Raw genomic sequence first — 21,865 nt, forward strand, 5'->3', positions numbered from 1 at the left:
ACCTTATTTCTAGTTTTGGGAAGGTATCTCTATGTATTGAAGGCATGTCTATATATTGATAAAAAGTAGGCCTATTTCCTTAGCAAAGAAATTTTCTTCAACATGAGAATTCACCATCCTTGTGGATTGTGTTCCATGAGTTTGTAGGGATCAAACATCTGGAATGCCCTAAATTCCATTTAAGATAAGCCATCATAAGCATACATATTCTGATTAATATATTATTCGCCTTAGTCATTCATCCATGAAAACTCCTGTGACCCCTTTCTTTAACATATTTGCATGTATTAACACAAGGCACCACCAGTCAGTAAAAGCCATGATTTATCAAGAAGAGGCATGAATTGTTTGTTTCTCAAAGCATTTTATATCTTTTTTTCTCAAGTATTTTGATAACCCAGGTCCATTGGACTTAACTCCAATGTCCCTATCCAAAGGAAAAGAACAAAATGATAATAAATGGTGGGCACAACTGTAAAATGATTTTTATGTGCCTGTTCGTCTTATGCATCTGGATCAGACCTCATTAATTAGACTCTAAAGATGTTTTTGCTTAACCATTTTGATTGATGTACTTTAGTGTCATTTTCTGGCCAATTTCAATAGTTGTATTGTAGGTTGACCCAACAGTAGGAGTTACTGTGAGTCCAGCGATGCTGAAGCCTGGCATAATTATTTTTTTGGATGGATTGGGGAAATCTATTAATCAATCCATGATCTGTGGGTGGAAAGTGGTCAAATGGGATGAGCCTGAAAAACCTGCTTGTTCCTTTCTGCTCTACTCTTGGGAGCATGAAAGTACAACACCTTTTACTTACTCATGGTTCTAGCAGTCATGAGTCATCCTGAGTCTGGAAAGTTCGCTCCTTTGGTTACAATCATCCATTTTAATTTAATGCATTGTTATATTGTTTTACGTACATTGAATGTTCCTGTGCTTTTCAAAAAGGGGACATAATATAAATGAACAAGGTGGCATGAGATTATAATTGTCCTCTTATAGATTTTTGTGTTGTTGAAATTCACATTTGTACTATCAAAAGTACACTTTGAGTGTGTGTGTGATGTAGGATGGTGGGTTGTTTTTTTAAATTAAATTGTTATACTAAGGAAAACTTATGAAGTCAATTATAAGTTTTTACATAGCCATTTAGATCTCTGCCTCTTACCAAATAACTACATTGTAGAAATATTTTTTTAGAGTCTATTATGCACTCTTTAGTGGCAGAATTAGTTTTTTTAAACATTTCCCTCGCAATTATTGGCATATAAACTTTCATTGTTTCACCCTATCTTCTAGACATTTTGTTACACTCTTAATGTACCACTGTATTTTTAAAGGATCCCAGTTTGACAGAGGATTAAAGTTTTCAAACTGCTGTAGGAAATGTGATTTTTCTTTTTCCTTTAATATTGATATTCTAGTTTTTTTTAAAGTCTTAGTAATCATGAAATAAATATGTATCTCTTTTCCTACTACAACAAATATATGCTATCTGTTCTATTCAAGGTATTGAAGAAAAGTAAGTTTAAAATGCATTTGTCAAAAGAAACTATTAACATTACAAAAATTCTTTAAAATAACAGCCGTGTTTGAAATAAATATGTGCCAAAATCAGGAACTACTGCTGTATACATTGTTAACACCATTCTTTTTTCTAGACATCCAAATGCTAGGAGAGCTGTTAAAAATGCAATATCAAGGAAGTCTTGAAGCTTTCCCCTTTTATATTTGTTCTCAGCTTTCTCCATTGAAGGGCACGCTCATCTCCAAGTGACAACATCTGTATTTCATAAGTATTAGCCCTCTGCAACAAACGCTATTTCATTCTGTACCCTGGAGCTCACAGTAAAAATTTGAGAAAAGGTGTTTTTGGTTTTCTCTTTCATTAATTCTGAGTCATTTGCTGCTTTTGCTGAACTAATATAATTGAGAAAAACATGAAGACTGGTCAAAATGTTTCAGGTCTAGCGTCCCAGCTCACTTCCTTGCTCTGAAGGGGTTCTTTAGTCTTTATGGGTCTCTGGCTTCTTGTTGGCTTCAAAAATTTTACATTCAAAGACTGATCAGAAACAGTTTTTTTCTGTGCAGACAAGGGTGCTTAGCTCCCCCTTACATGCACTTCTGGGAACCAGGGAGTTGTAGGAGGAGTTGATGCCTAATCTTTACTTATCTACTATATCTACTAAGTAAGATAGATAGACCTGGGGGTAGTTAGAGAGTAGGGTAACTTCATCAATTCCTTAGGTGTTAAAGTACCAGGTTCTTAACACAGGCAGTAATAGCAGTAAATTACCTGGGGCAGTACAAAGCAGAAGAACTGAGACAGTTATTCACATATTTTAAGTTTGGAAAGAAAGAACATGCTATAGGAAGAGAAAGCAAATGCAGAGGAGAGCAGTTCAACGCTGTTACTATTCTCAGTGGTAGCGTAGGTACCAGGGATCCAAAAGAAAGACAAAGAATTACCTAAAAATAACATAAGAACCACCAACCTTTGTACCATTCTTATTCTTTTATTTGACTTGAATGGATAAATTTTGGGAGAGGATGACATAGGCAAGTTTTCATGAAATTATGATATTCCCACAAATTCATTCTATCTCTTCATTTATCTACCTACATATTTATCCTTCTTTGCTGAGATGATACATGATCAGAGTATTTTCATTTTAGGAGTGCTATAGCATTGGTATGATGCAGTGAAATTAATTTAGAGTAATCCAACTATAATCATAACCCCTTTCATTTTGGGCAAGGAGAAAGCACGCACACATGCTTTCAGGCATTTGTTGATAGCCATTTAAAACAGCTGTCACGTACTTATGAGTTAGGACAGTGCAATCTATGATGCCTAAAGCCAAACAGATGACTTTAAAATAATTTTTCTTAGTACTTCCTTATTAAAAATAAAACCAGAGCTTACTCATAAGCCTGATGGAAGTTCTACTTGATATTTAAAGTTGGGTTTGGTTTCCCTTACTTACTCTTCCCCGTTTTTTTTTTTTTTTCTACTTAGCCTTTTACAACTCTTTATGTTGCTTACTGTCTCGTTTTGTTGTTTCTGTAGAAAGTTGACTCCATAGGGAGGCAGCTATTTTAGAGTTCCTGGGATTTGAAAGCCTCATTTTGCATCCCAACTATGTCCTCAGCCAAATCAGCTTCCTTCTTTGAGCCTGAGTGATAGCTGAATCAGGCTTTTAAAAAAATCAAACCAAAGGAAAATGAAAAAGAAAAGTTTTTATGGGCTTTTAGCCTGGTACCAGATTCTTAATGAGGACTGCCTCATAGCCACTCCACATGTGGTCCAGTAGTAAACGCATTTTTAGTTAAACATGTTAACTCACACTTTAAACTTTTTCTTAAAAGAATTATATATGAACCAAATGTTTTAAGGTCTATACAACATCTCCATTTACCTTTGGTAAATGGGTATTTTGTTTCAAATCTCCATCTCCCATTTCTCCAACTAAAGTTGCTGAAACATTCCCTTGGAGTAAGTACATTTCTGTGAATTCATACACCATGCACTTCAGGACTCAAAGCAACCACATCTGCCCCTTTGTGAAGTGTAGGAAGGCTTTATTGAACAAAGGGCTATTGGACAAAGGGTTGGTGAGGGGATGTCACTTGCTGTAGGTAGTTTCCTGGATTATCCCACGTTAGGCGGTTAAATTTTCCATTTCAGTCTAGGGATCATGGTTAAGAAGGTGGGTGGTTTTAACCACTTTATATGGCTTCCAGAAAACCAACATACATTTAGAATCAATGAAATTCAAAGTAGCTATAACAAAACTACATAAGTACCTCACCTAAATACAGAGCAGCCTCTTAGGCTCTGTCTCATTTTTATATACTCCATCGTCTTAATTATGCTTACCCAATTTTAGGTTAAACTGAAAACAAATATACAAAAATCCAACATAACAAAGCAAATACAGGACATCTGGAGGTCCTGTGATAAAGGATGGAGTGAGGAGAGGAACCCAGGCCTGATCTGCAAACATGTCAAAGCTGCCTGGATAGCAGGTGCTGCCTCTGTGGAAGATCAGTTCCATCAAACACCATCCACAGTGGAACTATGTCTTCAGAGGGAATCAAAACTTTTCTATGTGTCATACCGTCCTGTTGACAGAAATGCAAGCTCAGTTATCTGTGGTTTTCTTTTAAACTTTTCCTTCATTCAATGAAGGTCAAAATTAGAGAAAGGGTGGGAGAGAATTTCCTGCTCATTGCTACACCTTTATCTCTCCCATCTACCTCATGCTTATTCAATTCACTTTTTCTCAATGAAAAAGATAGTAATTCGTTGATCATATGCCATGTGCCAGGGCCCTATATGCAAGAGCCTACAGTCTGGGGTGGAACATCTTCATGCAGGCAGCTATAATATTAGACATTTTAGGGTAAGTGCTCTAAGAGATTCATAAACAAAAGTTACTGGAGAGTGAACATGTGTTTGAGAAGGCCAGGGACACAGCTACAGAACATTAATCTCTTGTTTTTGTTTTGATTTTGTTTGTTGTTTGTTTTTTCCTTTCGGTTGTTATTAGTGACAAGGCATATAAACACAGCTTAAACAAACAGGCTTCCTCTGTTTTCCCTTCCCTCCATCCTTTGACCAGAAGGTGGAGGGGAACTAAAATCCATAGCCTAGGTCACACTCCACAAGATGAGAAAGGGAAGAGGATCTCTCAGTGACCTCTGAGTTCCACGTAGACCCTGGATGGACCTCTGGAGAGCAAGTTACTGCTCAGGCAGACTTCCTAGAAGAAGAAGTTCAGCAATCACCTTTTTATGCTTCTAGCTGGGTATGGCAGTGGATCACGCCAGCTATCCCCAGCTATATGTCCCTAGCTTCCTTCCAACCAACCATCGATTTAAAACTCAAACCCAACCTAGTCTTCATAACAAAATCGAAGTTTATTGTTGAGGGCCTAGAGATATCTCTTAACATGGCCAGTACTATGATGATCATCTAAAGAGAGTCTCATCACATGGAACCTCAAGGTGATAATGGCAGGGTCAGAGCACTGCCTGACAACTCTTTCCTGTCTTACAACTCCTTCATGGACCAAACTATACATAGACTATCAAAATCAATGGAAAAAAAAAATCAATGGAAAACTTCTGGTGCTTGGTTGAAGTTTTTGTTTCACATCCTTCCCTCACTAGCAACTTTATCAGTGCAGGTATCAGAGTAAATTTGGGCAGAAGATTTTCTCTTCTCTTTCTTCCTTCTCCCAAATGAGTGGAAGTACTAATGGAGAGTAAACATACAAAAAATCAAGACCAGAATGAAGAAAGCACAACAGCAGAAGACCTGGATCAGTGGCCTCTAGAAAATTGAGACTTGACTGTAATTACAATAGGTCAGAAAGGGCTCTCTCATGTCCCAGGTAGTTGGCTGCCTAGTCTCAACTAAGTCTTATTAAGGAGAGTATCTTTGCCTTTAAGTTGACTGGGAAACTCTCTTTGTCCTCTAATGACTCCTAACATCTTTGTAGATGCTACTGTTACCCTTCTTGAAATCTAAACCACTCTACTACTGTCCCCTTGGATCCCTGCACCGGAGGGTACCTCTCTAAGTAGAAAGACATGATGAAGTGCAGGGAATGGAATATTTATCAGAAGCAGTAACATAGTGTGCATTTTTAAAAAACTTTTTCTCCAGGTCCATTGAGGTTATAAGAGGTAGAAGATGCCATGTGAAAAAAAAAATCCAATATTGTGTATTTCCATTAACTTAGTCCTGTTTCCATCTTTGTCTACTTCCTCCACCCCCTGACTCTGGATGTAGTAGAGAATTCAAGTGGCTTACCCATCTGCATGATGATTTTGGTTGGGACACATCTTGTTTTAAGGGTGGGCAGCAATTAAGAAAGAGGAGCATTGCTTTTGGTATGGAAACCGTTGGGATTAGATGGCTCTGATTTCTTCCCATCCCACTTACCCCTGAGGCAAACTCATGAGTTCTTGCAGCCACAGTCATCCCGAATTGCAAAACAAGGTGTGCCAATCTTTATATTGCATGAACCAAATGTTTGACAATCGAGTTTAAAAGCAACTATTAAGATTTCAAATGCAGCTGATGTTTAAAGTTCTGCAGAGCTTTTCTCATTATGAATAGAAGAAATCATGTGACAAAGGAAACAGCATTGATCAGTATTGGAATGTATAACTGATTCCCTCCCTTTTTTTCTTCCCCAGATTTTCTTCTCCTCAGGCCTGGAGGGTAAAGAAAGGGGGGAAAGGCAGCATTGACACTTTTCTTTTTCTTTTTCTTTTTTTCAGATTCAGAAGAGTAAAACACACCTCATATACAATAAAAGAGACTGCCAATGTCTTGCATCATTTTAACTGAGCTTCTTCATTCTCCTTCTTCTCCTTCTTCCACAAAGACCCATACCTGGGGAAGGTGTACAACTTTCAAAAACCAGCCCCCCACACTTGGCCTTCTCTTAAGCCATTTCCTCCCAGGAAATGACCTGGGGAGTTGGTTTGAGGTCTAGAACTCGGGGAGTTTCCCTTGAGCCTTCAGAACAACTTGAGATTTTTGCACAAACAGAAACAAAACCTGAAGGGAATTCCTTTGCTAATGCCCTGGCTTTCAAGGTACCTGTCTGGCCTGATGAGAACGGACATACTGGATATGCTGAGAGATGCCTGAAAAGGCCATGCACACAATAATTGCCTATTTGGTTTTTGTTTTGTTTTGTTTTGTTGTTTTTACCATCAATGTCATGATTTTAAATGTTATTTTTGCACTGGCTACTCATGGTGGATACACATATGCTGGCCTTCATCACAACTAAGGGGACAGTTCCAATCTCTCATTGATTCTTTCCTGGGTCAGGAACATTCTTTTTCTCCAGCTTCCTTTCAGACTTAAAATTTGCTCTTATGCTTTTTTTTTCCATTTATACAATATGAAATGCTATTTGTATTTGTAAAAGGAGATTGTCCTGTGGGAGCCTTTATTTGATGCTTAATTTATTTTATCTGTGCATTAATTAATATAAACCGGAACGGTTCCGCCAATGACCATGCTGTTCAGTTGGGAAACCCATCGTTTTCCCTGAGTATCAGCCATCTGTAAGAAGCTACTGAGATTTTTGCCTTTGGCTGGTCCTGTTCTTTGGGCTAGCTATGGTGTGACTTCATCCCTCCTCTTTTTATTCCAGGAAGTGCTAAGAGAGTTAGTATGAGAGAGAGATATTAGATAATCTCTTCATTTTAGCAGGTCTTTATAAATACCAGGTGTTACTCTCAAAAATAAGAATAGTAGATATAGCATAGAAATATAATAAAAAAACTCTTTGCCACCCTGAAAACATCAACAACAAAAAAAGTTGGGATTCAATAGAGTGTGAATAAAGTGTGATTCTTGTGAAGTCGTATGATTTGGATAAAAGTGATTCTTAAGATGTTGCAGTGGGTCACAAAGGTATCTTTGAGTCCTTCCCAAAAGCAAATCATGCAGATATGCTGGCTAAGGAGCGGGATAGTTGTAGGAAGAGAGGGAGCTAGGCAAAAGCTTTAGTGTATTCTCCATTGCAGATTTAATTTCCACATTTAAAAATCTTCTCCTTACTAAGGCAAAATATTGTATTTCTTTAGACACAAAGAAGGAGACTGTGCATGTGATCTACAAGGTCGTTTGCCTTACTGAAATATTCCCCAACAGAAGGGTTTGAAGGACTTTGTCATAGAGGATGTAAAAAAGCATGTTCCTGTTTGAGCAGGTTTCTATGACATTTTGCCATGTTAATAACACATGTTTTTCTATTCATCCTCCTTTCCTAAAGTCCACCCCAGTAAATAATGGGGTCACAAATTCACATCACTCCAGGGACCTAGCAGGTAAATAAATAAGTAAAGTAAGCCATGCAGTGTCAGCTGTATTGGTAAGTGACCATTCATAATAAGCCTCAGTATCAGTGAGAAAGTAGAGAGTGGTAGAGTCTGGAGAATTGCCAGACCTTCTGATTTTTCAGATCTAGACACCTGGATTTTATATAAACCCTCCCCAATTTTTAAAATATTGGCAACTAATTCAGAAACTTAAAAATACTGGGCTTGTCAAAAAAACATGTCCATGAGATATATTTGACCCGTGGGACATCAGTTTGCTTTTTCTTTTAGGTGGTAAGATTTTGAGTAGGAATTAAATACAACCACATGTATGTCAGTTCTTGACCTTGGAACCTGGATCTTTTACCTTACACCTATTCTGTATTTTTGTACACGGAGCTTTGCAGCTTGTCAAAATAGAAAATCTGTAGTTTCCCTTTTATAATCTAACAAGTAATACTAAACAGTATTTGAAAAAGAAACAGGAATATAGCCATTTTTTTCTAGCACCAATAAAGATGGAAATTGTTTTTGTTTGCTTTATGTAATTAATTAGCTGGGAAAAAATGGGGAGAGACTTTTGGCCAATAGAGACCTCTGCTTGGAAATCTCAGTGAGGAAAAACAAAAGCCCCAATGAACACTTCCTTTTTAAATCATTTTTTTAAAGTGCTTTGAAAGGGCCTTGAGTAAAAATGGCAAGTTATCTATTGTTAAAAATACAAAGCAAAGTATTATTATGCTATGCATTGATATTGGAGCTGATAAAACATTAAGATAGGCATTCCATGTCAGTCTTGACTGGAAGAAAAGTATTTCCAAAGCTCTAGCTCATTTTTTATGGTCTTTTGGTTCTCTTGAAACAGCTCCCTCCAAGTTGAGCAAAAAATGGATGAACATTCTTTCATTGCACAGATTATGGAATGTTAATCTAGGTTACATTTTCATACAGAAAGCTCAGGCTTACAAACCTGGAATAGGAACTGATGAGTACGTGGGGAAAATAGGAAGAGCATTCACTGCTGACAAACCTGCAAGTTCTACATGTCACATGTAGTGGGGGCAGGGAGTGACAAACAGAGTCAGCCAGTGAGTTTGATTCCCCTTGTGTACCTCCAGGTTGCGTTGATGTAGTATATTTTGGTGGCACAATGACCCTCCTTAGGGAGTTCTTTGTTCCATCTTGTATTCACACCAAGTCTTCTTCAGTTCTGACACCTAATAGCTTAAGGCACGGGGAAGATGCTGATTTCTAACCCATTAAATTCAAGTGGATTTTCTTCCACTGTCAGTTTCATTCTTGGAGCTTTTTTAAAAACTATTGAAACCTTCTGACAGGATACCCTTCAGTATATGATATAATTAAACAATAAAATGGCACCTAAACATCTGAAAGTCAAAGAATAATGTAGCATATTTGTTTATTTTGTTTTCAGAATTTAAGCCATTACAGTGTATTTTCCACCTCAAACCATACCTTTAATAAACTTAAAAAGTGAGGAGTAAAGAAAAAACAGTACCAAGAGATGTGAGATAGAGAGCAGACAAAAAGATGGAGAGCAATCTTATAATCTATATTTTGGGTAAGGATACCAGTTTATTACTGTCATTGCTCACTTTTTCTTAAATAGATATAAAGATAGATTGATATAGGTAGACAATGTATATTTTCTTCTTTCTTAACCTCTGAGACTTAGATGATGAGTTGCTTTTTAATTTGCCCCATGGAGTTATGGGGGAAAACAAAAGAAGCACAAAATCTTTCTCATAATGACATGGAGAAGAACCTGAGATTGGAAGTCTCTGCCTATAGTATTATAACCCAAGCAAAGGGGAATTAGGGAATTCAGGTAACATTTATTGTTCCAGTTGGAAGCTTCATTCTCCTGATTCTGAGGTTCCTGCAACCCCAGCAGGAGTTGCAGTACTGCTCCACTGCCGCGTTTGGCACACGGTAAGCATTCATGAAACACATGCTGAATTGTCAAACTGAATTTCACTATCCGCTTGCGAATGCAGACAGAATTCCAAGTTACCTTCAGATTTACTCAGCGCCTTATATATGCCAAGCACACTGCAAAAGGCTTACATACCAAGTATATGCAGATATGCACTAGTCACCAAGGGGCTGAACACAAGAGCTGGGAAATTGAAGGTAATTGGAGGAAATTTGTTGGCGCCAAGTTCATGAAAAAAAGAAAAATAACTTCTTTATGGCCTTTGACTTAAGAAAAGAGAAAGGATTTATCTGTAAATATTGGTGGAACTGAGACACCAACTTATATGAGATACCAGTGGATTTTTTAAATTCCAAAACAATCTTCTTGGAGCAAACAAGAGATTCTGTATATGCAGCATGGGTGATCGTTGAACAGTTTTGCTCCACTGATACTATGGCTGGCAAAATTTAACTTTAAAGAACATAATTTTGCAATAAGAATGTTTTATTGGCTCTTATTCCTGAATAAATGGAAAGTAATACTTGTAATTCATCAACAGCAATCCATGATTAAAGGCCTCATTATCACTTAGAAAATGGACTTGATGAAAAACTGTAATATGAAATATCCCCTTGAAAACCAAGAGATACAGTGCCTGCCAAGTCCACATTTCAGTTTGTAGGGTTTCCTCTCATCATAGTCACTAATGGGAGAAGTGGTCCAGGAATTAGAATGGTAGCAGAGCCATCTACGACATTAGAGAGTTCATCTGATAAGTGAGGTAAGAAAAATGGGAAGTGGGTCTCTAGATGTTCACACTGTACATTTGTAAATGCCTGGGTTCTCCTGCAGGAAAGTGTGAAATCAGAATTGTATCTGTTTCTTGAAAGAACTTTTTTGGTTTTACATTAAACTAGGGTGGGGTACAAAAGACCTGGACTGAAGGGTTCATCAAAGTCAAATTGTAAACCTTATTAATCTCTGATTATTTTTTTAAATAATCCTGCCCCTCACTCCACCCATTTTTCTATAAAATATTGGCATACATGATTTGAGATTGATATTAATGTGTTTATTCTAGCTTCTGTTCCCAAGTAGAAGTGGATCAATCCTGGCAGTGATTGACTCCACTAAATGAACTTGGACCCAGCCTAGGATGCCGTTTCCTGAGGCAGGAGAAGCAGGGAGTAGTGTGGGAGGCCTTTCAGCTCTGGAAAGGTATACTTACTCAGTCTCCTCTAGGAAGACCACCAGGTCTGGAGGAAAACGATGGTTTTAACAGGCCAGAATCTGTGCCATCATCCCCTTACCTTTGACTCGACACGTTTCAGCCATGATTCCTGAACTTCACTCGAGTATATTCATGGGAACTAAGTTCTGAACCTGAAGAAGCATTTCTTGGTCAGGTTATGGTGCGGGATAACTCATTTAAAATAACATCCCTAAAATAAAATAAAATCCAGTGGCTATGGAATGACTGTGAAATAGATTGCCCTCAAGGCAAATTGTTGTATAGTCTTTGTTCCTCTGTCATGATCTATCTTGGGGTAGGGATTTTGTACTGTCCTTGTCTTTGGGTGGGTATATGTGTGATGGTATAAAAATATAGTCACAGCCCCATATACATGGATTTTTTAGTAAAAACCCATAGCCATTGGTATTATTGTCCAGTGACTGATTTTGGAGATAGAACTGTATAGAACGCATTCTCCTTTTTTCTTGTCTTGATGATATTTTTATACAATTTTATATGCTGTAAAATTTTTAAGAAACATTTACTATTTTCATTTATAGAGCTTGGTTAGGTTTTTATCAGCTCTTGTGCCCATTGTACAGCCAGATTCCCCCTTTCTAATTTATGTCCTCTCCCTTTTTCATATCCCTTCCCTACACCTTTCCCTTTTTCCATTTTTCTACCTTTCACAAATTGCTTCGTTTGCCTCTGTGCAGGTAAGCCTTTGGGCTTGCAGTATCATTTTATCCCACAGAACCACAAAATAAGTGGCTTACTCCAGTGTAAATCATATGAGGAAATGTTGGGTGCTAAGGTTGGAGTGGGGATAGGTGAAGAAGAGGAAATAGACTAGGAGAAGGAAGCAGGAAAAAGGAAATTGTCCTGGAAGATCAGTTACCCAAAGCAGGGGAGTCACTCAGAGGCTAATACAAAGCTATTACCTTCCTTCTGTGTAGAGCACAACTTTTGCTATCACAGGCTTTTTCTCCTTACGATGCTGTGCCTGACCATGGGTCAGTAGACTCGCCTAATAAGGGGACTGATCCTACGTGAATGGAAAAACTCGACTCCTCCTCAGCCTTAGATTTTGCGGCTGTTCTGGTGGATTTGTGGGAAATGTCTGGATTAAGGCCAAGAATGTTTAACAAAACTCAAAAGAGGGAGGCAAGCGAACCCAAACCCCCAACCTCAACTGAGATCGTGCCGAATAAATATTCTTTGGAGGAATGAGGAAGGGATTTGTGTCTGTGTTCTAAGAATGCTCTTCCAAAGGGATGATGGTAAAATTGGACTCGTCTTTATTTTACTGCAGAGATAAAATGTACTTCCATGATGTGAAATATGTTTGAGGCAGATAAAATTCAGTTTGCAATTTGCATTTGTACATCATAAGGCGAGAGAATGACCACCCATTCTAAGGAAGAGTGGTTTCATTCCCCCTATGATTCTGGTTTATACTAAAACAACCTCTTCAAATGGCATAGTGTCATATCTCCAAATGCAAAAATAAATCATAGGGATTCATGTAAAACAGAGTATGCTAAACTGTTCTCAAAAGATTAAAATGTGTTTATTGTAAATCTTTATTGCACAGATGAGGCTGACAGCCTCTAATGTATAATTTCCCCCCAGCATCTAATAATGAATAAGTACTTGTATATTCCTCTAATTACTGAATAAAAACAATGAGTTAACCTCTCAACTGGAATTTGAATAATGAAAAGGATGTTTTTTTCTTTTAATGTTTTCCATTGTCCATGTCCTGTCCCAGATACTGGCTGCCCAAGCTCACTCAACCATCTGTCTCTTTGTATTCCCCCAAATTCCACATAACACCCAGCAGACTAAGTGCCTTTGCCAGTACTCAGTGTGTAATTGTATCATGTTTTATATCATCTGTTTTGATTATGGGGGTGGGGCGATGGGTTATCAGAAGCTCCCCAGAGGCATAAGAAATCTCAGTGTTTATGGATTAGACTAGCTCCAATATTCATCAGTTCTCTCCAGGTTTTGTCCTGTGACACTAGCTTCCAAATCCCAAACTTTTTGCTTTTTCCTTGTCTTTAATGAGATACTTGACAATATTTTCCTTCTCTCCAGTCATGAACATAAGAAGTCTGACCAAGAGAATAATGATTACCATTGTTTTTTGGGGCTCTGTGTGGTTTATGTACTGTGGGCACCCAGGATGCCTTCTTCAAACTAGCTGCTAAGAGGGCACCCCTAGTGGCAATGATGTTTATCACACAAATACCACGCCATCCTCTGCGCTAAGTGGGCACATTGTTCTTGCACAGTAACTACATTGGATAATTACACTGACAAGCGGGACAGCAGTATCCATCCCCAAAAGTGACTGCGTGGTGTGCAGTGGAACATGTTTTTTAAATTTATTTTTTCCCTTAAAACAAAGACAGACTATTTTATATATTTTGGAAAATATAGAGAAGTGCATTGAAGAAAACTAAAATCACTTGTAAATACCCCCCATCCAGCAATAAATTAGTGTTCATACCTCATTGTATTTCTTTATGCTCTTTGCTATGTGTTTTTTACACATTCTAGGACATTATATTTAATACAGTGTATTTAATTTTGCATTATGGTTTGTTCACACAGCATTGGATTGTAAGCATTGCTACATTTTTTTAAAGTTCTTCATTAATATAATTTAAACTGCCGACATCAAATTTTATTTTGTGGTTCTACCGCAATTTACTCAAACACCTCTCTACCGTTGGACAATTAAGGTATATGCTTTTATTTTATTTTTTTCAATTGTAAATAACACAGCAGTGGAGCTGTTTGTACATAAGACTTTGTCACATTTCTGAATATCTCCATTGGACAAAATCGTAAGATGTACAACTATCGGGTCAAAGATTGTGACTGTTTTCAGGGTTCCTCATTCATATGCCTGATTCTGAAGCATATTCAAATAGGACTGTTTAAATAGCACATCATGTTGCATATGCTTGTGCTTTCATTGTTCTCTATAATGAACAGACATAATCAAGTCACACAAAAGCAAGCATAGTATTGATGGTGGTTGTATTGTGGAGGGGAAAAAATCATAATTAAAATGCTATTAAACACTCTGAGTACGTAGCTCTAATTTATATACTGTTGGAGAACAACTCTTAGGGCGATACAAGCAGGTTTGGAGCCCTTCACACTCCTCCATTGATTCCACGGCCTTAAGCAGAACTTGAGCTTCTCTTGAATGCTCCTTCTGCAAGGCTTACAGGCAAAGGGGGAAAATGGAAGATTTGTTCTGAGGCACCAAGGCAGTATAGCTGCCCTCTGCCACAGCGCAAATGGAAGGAAAGATGCTGGCAGATATGCTAACTAATAATGATCAGAGGGGCTTGAGGGCATCATAAAGGCGAGCATTTGCAGTTATGCTAGAAGAGACTGAAAATGCCCAATACAGGTTGACGGAAACTTTTCCCACCTAAGTCTTTCAGCACCCACCTCTGCCCAGTGGGATCTGGATGTATTTTAACAACACTGGTATTGTTGGACCATTAATAATAATGACACATGGTCTCAGGGGCTCTGTAGATCACACTTTCCACAGCGGGCTGTGGGCATGGCCATCCTAATCCCACTTTCCAGCAGTGAAACTATTTGCTTGAGGTCAAGCCGCACATCACTGGGATTTAGCGCTGACCTCGCATGTCCGGAGTCTTAGGTGTGTATGTTCACCCCAGGGTCGGCAGCTGTGGTTGTCACTTCCATCACTGTCCTCCAGGGTCCTGATGAATTGGGTTCATTGCCCCATTAGCTGAACCAACCAAGGACTTTAATTTGCAATATCTGAAGGCTTTTTGTTTGTCAAATGATACCTCAAGTCACACCAGCTGGGGTGAAGACATTTCTGTCCCAGGCTGACTGATCGGGTTGTATATTCTTTGAATATTTACCTGCTGAAGGTCAAGGATGATGAAATTGTTGACCTTAAAGTGCTTATCTCCCAAAAATAGTATATTAGCCCCTTTGGTGCATATACGTGTGCACATACACATCTTTTTCCTTCTTCTGAATATAAACTAAATGAAAACCAAAACCATATTGCACTTCATATGTGTCCTCTTGCTCATCACAGTAAGACCCTGAAATTGATGTGTGTGTTTTAATATTATAGATGAGAAAAATGAAGCTTAGCAATGTCAACACTGATGTGGTTGCTTGCTTGTTTTTAGTTATAAAATTTTTGAGAGTTCTAAAGTCACATAAATTTACTTTTTAGTTAAGATTTTAAAAAAAAGAATAAAACCAGAGGCAGAAAGCAGAGCTATTTAAAATGGAGCAAACCCAGGGAAATGGTGGTGTGCAGAATTGCCGGCTAGATAGACCTCTCTAGTGCCCAGCATTAAGTCATAAGTCGAAAACCTACATAAAAAATGCAAAGAGACCATTTACAAGCTTCACATCATCCATGAAAAGAATGCATGCCAGTTGTTCAGAAGAAAGACTGCTTCTACCCCGACAGCTGAAAGGAGTTTCTTCTCTGGGTATTCACAATACAGACCTTCTCATTCAAGGCTGTAGGTCAGACTTACCTGGGATCTTTAGAAGCACCCAATGCCCAGGCCCCACCCCACAAGGGACCCAGGCATCAGCATATTTTTTTAAATGTCCCAAATGGTTCCATTGTGTATTCAGGATTTCAAACTACTGAGGAGGGACTGCCGAGTCCCGTGCAAGTAGTATCCCCAAGTAGATTTCTAGGCTACATCCAAGAGTTTGGGTTTGTCACATCCAAACTATGACAGTTTGCCCCCGGGCTTCCCTCGGCCGTCGGGGCAGTGCACAGTCCAGGTTGTCAGGTGCCTAAGATCACGCAGGCTCTTCTGACCCTGTTTCTGATGTTTTCCCTGGGAGAAGGAGCAAGGGAGGAGCGAAAGGTTTTAGAAAATGAAGGGTCGATAAGGTGAATGGAACATTGTATAAAGTGACAAGTAATCTGTTGTTTAGGGAATGGAAGATGATTTTAGGAATACAACCTCAGTTAACTGGGGGCGAGTGATGCAGGAACCTATACACCCATTCTGTGCTGAGTGAAGGGCTGTAGCAAACACAGCCAGGTTTATTTTGTGCACCCTCACCTGCTGCCTGTTTATGATCATGATTACCAGAGATGGGGAGAGTGCCATCTCCCATATATATATATTATATATATATATATGTATCCTGGGCATTTCATCAAACAAACATACGGAGAAAATAACAGCCTTTCTAGAAAGCTTGCTGTTTTGCCTTTGCACCAGTCCAGAGGTTCCTACCTTAGTGTCTGCAAAGAAGATACTAAGGGAATGAAAAGCTACCCCAAGGAAAAGACACCAAGCCAAAGGCTTTTGGAAGATCACAGTAGGTGATTCAAGAAACAACCACAAAACTGGCAATAGAGTTTGTTGCTACAGGTAATAACTTTGGAATCTGGTAATTCTCAAGTATTTTGCAGTTTATCTGGAGCTCGCATAGGCAGCATTAAATCTGATCTCTCCATTTCACAGGAGTTTTCCACTCATTAGACAAGAAAAAGGAAAATTCTATCACACATTGTTTTCCAACCCTGCCTGAAAATCAAAATCACCTTTCAGTGCCTCTGGAAATGCTGAGTCAGTAGGGTTTGGTGGAGACTGGGAATCTGGTTTTGGTTTTCCCTTTCGCTAGAATAATTGTTCCAGGTTTGGTTTTTTTTGTGTTTTTTTTTTCATATCCCCCCCCTTGTGGCTTTTTGCATGCTGTCTGCTCTCTGTGTCCATTTGCTGTGCATTCTTCTGTGCCTGTATTTATTTATTTTATTTCTCCTCCCCCCTTGTGAGTTGCTTGCTGTCTGCTCTCTGCGTCCATTCGCTGTGCTCTTCTGTGTTTTTTTTTACTTGTCTCTCTTTTTGGTTGCATCACCTTGCTGAGTCACCTTTCCGCAGCATGCGGGCGAGCCTGCCTTCCCAAGGAGGTCCCAGGACATGAACCCAGGGCTTCCCATATGGTAGACGGGAGCCCAACTGACTGAGCCACAGCCGCTTCCCCCAGGTTTGTTTTGTCCTTAGGCAAATTTGGGAAGACTGTGCTGGAAGGAAGCTAGACAATGTGTTGGTCAAGAGGCAGCAGGAGTCATGGAAAGAAACTTCTCTAGCTCCGAACTTCGGAGTATCTTGGCTTAAATTTTAGCCCCAGTGCTCAGTAACTTGGGGCAAATTATTTGATCTCCCTGTGTCTCTCAATCCTCATCTCTAAAACAGGAATCATTTTATCCTCAGAACGGTGCCTAGCTAATAAAGTGCCTAGGACAGAGTAACTGCTTGATGTGTGACAATGACAGTGGCTGACGACCATAGTGGTTAAATTGTGAATCGCAGCTCAGAAGAATGTACCTAAACCCTGCCCTAACCTAAAGCCGTGGTTCTCAACTGGGGGCAGCGTGGCTCCGCAGAGGACAGTTGGCTCAAAACTCTGGAGACATTTTTGATTATTACGACTGGGGGGAGTTGCTGCTGACATCTGGTGGGGAGAGGGCTCGGGTATTGCCAGACTTCCAACGGTGCACAGCACAGCCCCCTACCAAATGCCCCTGGTGCATGGAGGGACCCTGACTGCGGGGGAAGTGAGCCGAGTGCAAGTCTTACCCTTGCAGGAGTAAATAACCCAGCCAGTGGCACCGCCGTGGTGGTGCTGCATCCTGGGGGACGGGGGTGGTTCTGTGCAGCAGGAAGGACTCTGGCCCAGAAGGTCAGAGACCTGGACTTTCATCCTGGCGGTGTCCCTGATCAGAGCTGGCAGACTGCACACTCTTCGTTATCGAGAATCCAAGGCAAATCGCATCCCCTGAAGTTGTGCAAATGAGGCGACCAGGCCCTGACCCATAGTGTCACTTGAATGACTCTTCTCACCTCAGGGTCCCTAAGAAACTTCATTAGTCTGATGACTGCTAGATTCATCTGGAACTTGTTAAAACGCAGACTTCTGGCCCCATTCCCTGGAGATTCTGCTTCAGGAGGTCCAGGAAAGGACCCCGGGGTCCATATTTATAAAAATCACCTTGGAGGATTCTGAAGCACTGGTGCGGCCAGGTCCAGACCCTCTAAGCTCCCTGCCAACTCTGACATTCAGGGCATCTGTGAGACCAGGAAAGTGGAGACGTAACCTCTGCCAGAGAGAACTTCTCTCACCTCACACGAAGTCACGGTTTTCTTGGGTCGGATGTGTTTGCTATTTTTACTGCTACTACTGCTGCTGACCAGCAGGGGCACAGAATATCAGCGCTGATACCCTGCTCCTTGAGATTAGAATGAAACGTTCTCACACACCACCCAGGTGGGTTTCTCCACATCTCATCGGCTTTCCCACTCAGCTCCAGCCCTGCGTTCCTGCTTCCCCTCACGTCCAGCAGTGTAGGGCCGGGACTGCTGGTTCAGACAGGGTTTGCTCACTTGGCACGGCTTCCACTCCTCCAGGCCTCTGCGTGTAAAGTAGGCTTTATTAAAAGTTTGGGGAGATTGAGGGGATTTGTAACAGAAATGACAACATTGAACCGTGAGTATGCTCTGTTTAAGAATTCCCTCTCCATCTCTGCCAGCTCTGAGTCCATCTTCTAAGCCTCTGTCTCCCCACTCTGCCATCCTGGACAGTGAAAAAAAAAAAGGAACTATATATATATAAATATGAAACGTATCCCATTTTCTTATGCAGAACAATTCAGCCCTCTGTTTCTCTGTTCTGCTCTCTCCTTTCTAATTCCACCCTGGGGTTTGTGCTTTCATCCCCCCATGGCCCATCCAACTGTTTATATGAACAAAGACAGTCCCCTCCCAGTGGGAATTCTGTTGGCAGCTGCTGAGAACCTCACAGATCCCGCTTCCCTAGCAAGTGTGTAGTCTCCCACACTTCCCGAGCACTCAGACAACCTGGGGTCCTTCCAGCCTCAGGAGAACACTTTGACAAAATTGTTATTTCCCTCATTTCACAGATGAAAACTTTAGCCTCGGAGAGATTAGGTTAATTGCTTAAGGCCCTAAAGCGAGTAAAGGCTGTAATGACGAAGCTGGGACAAAACCCCGGATTCTCAATTCTAAGTCCAGAAACGTGTCCTTCCTCATCTGTAGTTCTCCATCCTGGATGCACATTAGAATCATCTTGGGAGCTTTAAACATACCAGTGGTAGGACTCCACCCTAGTACAATGAAAGCAGAATCTCTGGGGGTGGCACCTAGAAGCTGCATATTGAGAAAGTTTCCGTGGGGGTCCTAAGGCACAGCCCTGTTCGGTGGTACGTTGGCTGCCAGCATGCCAACCTGCCAGCCAGGAGGACCGAACCATCACTCTCATCTCAGCAACGCTGCGTCCCTGCCTTCTCTGACCCACGGGGACACATGCTGCCTTCCACACCCTCCCCACCCCCCACCCCCCACCCCCAAACCTTGTTTGCAGATCCAAACTCTTTGGATCATTTGCAAGTCTCAGATGAACATTCAGCTGTCTGATGAGCCTTGTCCACAAGCCGGCCTTTCCTCATCCTCTTTTCCCTCTTTGCAGGCACAAAGCGGCGTTCTCATGGCTCACCAGCCCCAAGCACTAGCTCCACAAGTCGCCTTACCTTGCCAGGTGGGTAAATGGCACGTGCCATGATCTTAGTGGTGGTAGATGAGGGAAGGGACTGCTTTCTCAGGAGTTGAGTTTAACAGTTGATAAACTGAGAACCTGGCCTCTGATTTCCCCAGTCTATTCCATGTTATCCCAGGGCTGTGTATCGGTCTTCCAAATACGTGAGATTCCTCATGGAGTAGACATAACGTATTAATAGTTGTTTCACAGTCGCTCACGTTCACCCACAAAAGAATAGAATCTTGCTCTTCCTACAGCAGTCACCTTGATGTTTGCATCTCCACCTTGATGGAGAGATAGATGGTGCATGGGAAGGAGCATGAGCCTTTGGTAAGAGATGGACCCAGGTTCAAGTCCCAGCTTTGTCATACACAGATTATATGAGTTCACATATATTCAGCTTTTAGGAATTTTCTTTTATCATCTGTCTGGATGATGATAAGGATTAGAAATAATTCTTTTATATTTAGCATAGTACTTATACATTGTGTGTGCTCATAGCTAAACTCTACCACTGAGAAATAGGAATGTAACATTTTATCTATATTGGATTCCATTTACATTTATTATAAAATTTTAAGCATTCATGATACTCACTTGTAATTACTATTTAATGTAAGGGGCCCCTGTGGGGCATTCCATCTTCACACATAGGCTTATATTCTCTGCTATAATTTAATTTTGTCAAGTAGAACTTTGAAAAGTGAAACTGTTTTTAGGGCAGAAAGTCTATAGAAGGTAAAGGTGGTCATTGGGTCATTATAGAAATATTGGAAAATAATAAAAATTATAAGAAAGTAAAACATCTCCAATAATGCTATCACTCAGAGCTGCCCAAGATCATCTCTCTTTCCAGTTTATTGAATATTTTTTTCCTAGATGGGAAGTATACTTTAGATGGAGTTTTGTTTCCAACCCTTTAGAAAATTTCATCCTTACATTGTGAGAGTCCCCCATGTGGTTAAATCTTTTTTAAAATGTTCTAGTTGTGTAACATTTCATATGATTATACTATATTTATATAGTCATTGATAATTTGGCATTTATATGGTTTGCATTTTTGTTATTATAAATAACCTTAAACTCTTGTACATAAATCTTTGTCCAAGTCTCTAACTATGGATTTAGGATAGACTTCTATAGGCAGGAGTACTAGCTCAAAGAATATATACATATGTAAGGTCCTTGACATGTTATGATCAAAGTTATTTCCAAAAAGGAGTAGCAGTTTACACTTTCCACAGTGATTTATGAATTTGCCCTTTTCACCATCCTTTTGATAATGTTGAACATTATCCAATTTAATAAGGAAAAATAATAACCTTATTTGGTTTGCATCTATTTTATTTATCATTAAATAATCCTTTTCTAATGTTAATTCATCTTTTAAATTTCTTCTTTTGGGAATTACCATATCTCATCCATTCTTGGAGGTTTATTGCTTTGCATTTTAACCCCTCGGAAATCAGATTGTATTTTGCAATCAACGGTGTATTCTAATTTAATTAGCAGCATTTGTTCTGGTTGTACATAAAATATTAGCATGCCTTGCAATCAGTGGCATCTTATATTAGATGAAATATGGTATCTGTGCACACCTGCCTTTTCAACCTCAGTTCCTGCAGCTCCCCACCCCAGGCCACCTAGTGTCCCTGAGTAGCCCTTGACCATTGGGACCAGAGTGCCCCCCATCCTTTTCTTCCCCTGGCTAGTTTCTCTTTGCGGTCCCCTCCAAATTGCATGGGTTAATACTGTGTTGTAGTTATTTGTTAATAAGTCTCCTTTACCCATTGACTGGTGGCTTTGCCAAGGGTGGGGACTGTCTAAGTCCTTTCTGCCGGGATGACAGGCACAACCTCAGGTGCTCACTGATGTTTAAGGCTGAGTGTGGGTGACTGAGCAAGCCCTCTCCAATTTAATTCACCATTGTGGAGAAAGCAACCATTCTTTAGAAAAGTTCCATTTTAGAGTTTGGATTTGCTTCAGCTCTACTAGCTTACATTTAAGTATTGAGTTGACTTTGCTCTATAGTCCCTGGAAGCCCCTTTCACCTTGCCTCTGATTGTGTTTTTTGTGCTCTTAAGACTATAGGACAGTAGGCAGAAAATGACTTTAAACCCATTTAAGTGACCGCTGTGTGTAGTGATGGTGTTTGCTCTGCTTTGTGAGATCATAACATTCCTGGAAAAGAGGGGACCAGGCCACCAAGGCCATCCTGGTCATCTAC

General features: G+C 40.0%; 1 protein-coding gene across 10 annotated transcripts in view; it reads left to right on the top strand.

Annotated features, from left to right (window-relative positions):
• PDE1C (phosphodiesterase 1C) overlaps positions 1-21,865 on the top strand; it is a 749,644-nt gene that overhangs the window by 705,728 nt on the left and 22,051 nt on the right. For 6 of the 10 annotated variants that reach the window (XM_071215096.1, XM_058296801.2, XM_004463301.5 and 3 more), the window contains one exon: positions 19,570-19,638. In XM_071215096.1, the coding sequence (XP_071071197.1) occupies positions 19,570-19,638 (69 nt within the window). Of the gene's footprint in view, positions 1-6,295; positions 12,737-19,569; positions 19,639-21,865 lie in introns of those variants that run through there. The other 4 variants (XM_058296802.2, XM_058296807.2, XM_012527091.4 and 1 more) reach the window with 2 other exon arrangements.

Source organism: Dasypus novemcinctus, chromosome 5, assembly GCF_030445035.2.
Source record: "Dasypus novemcinctus isolate mDasNov1 chromosome 5, mDasNov1.1.hap2, whole genome shotgun sequence".
NCBI lineage: Eukaryota > Metazoa > Chordata > Mammalia > Cingulata > Dasypodidae > Dasypus > Dasypus novemcinctus.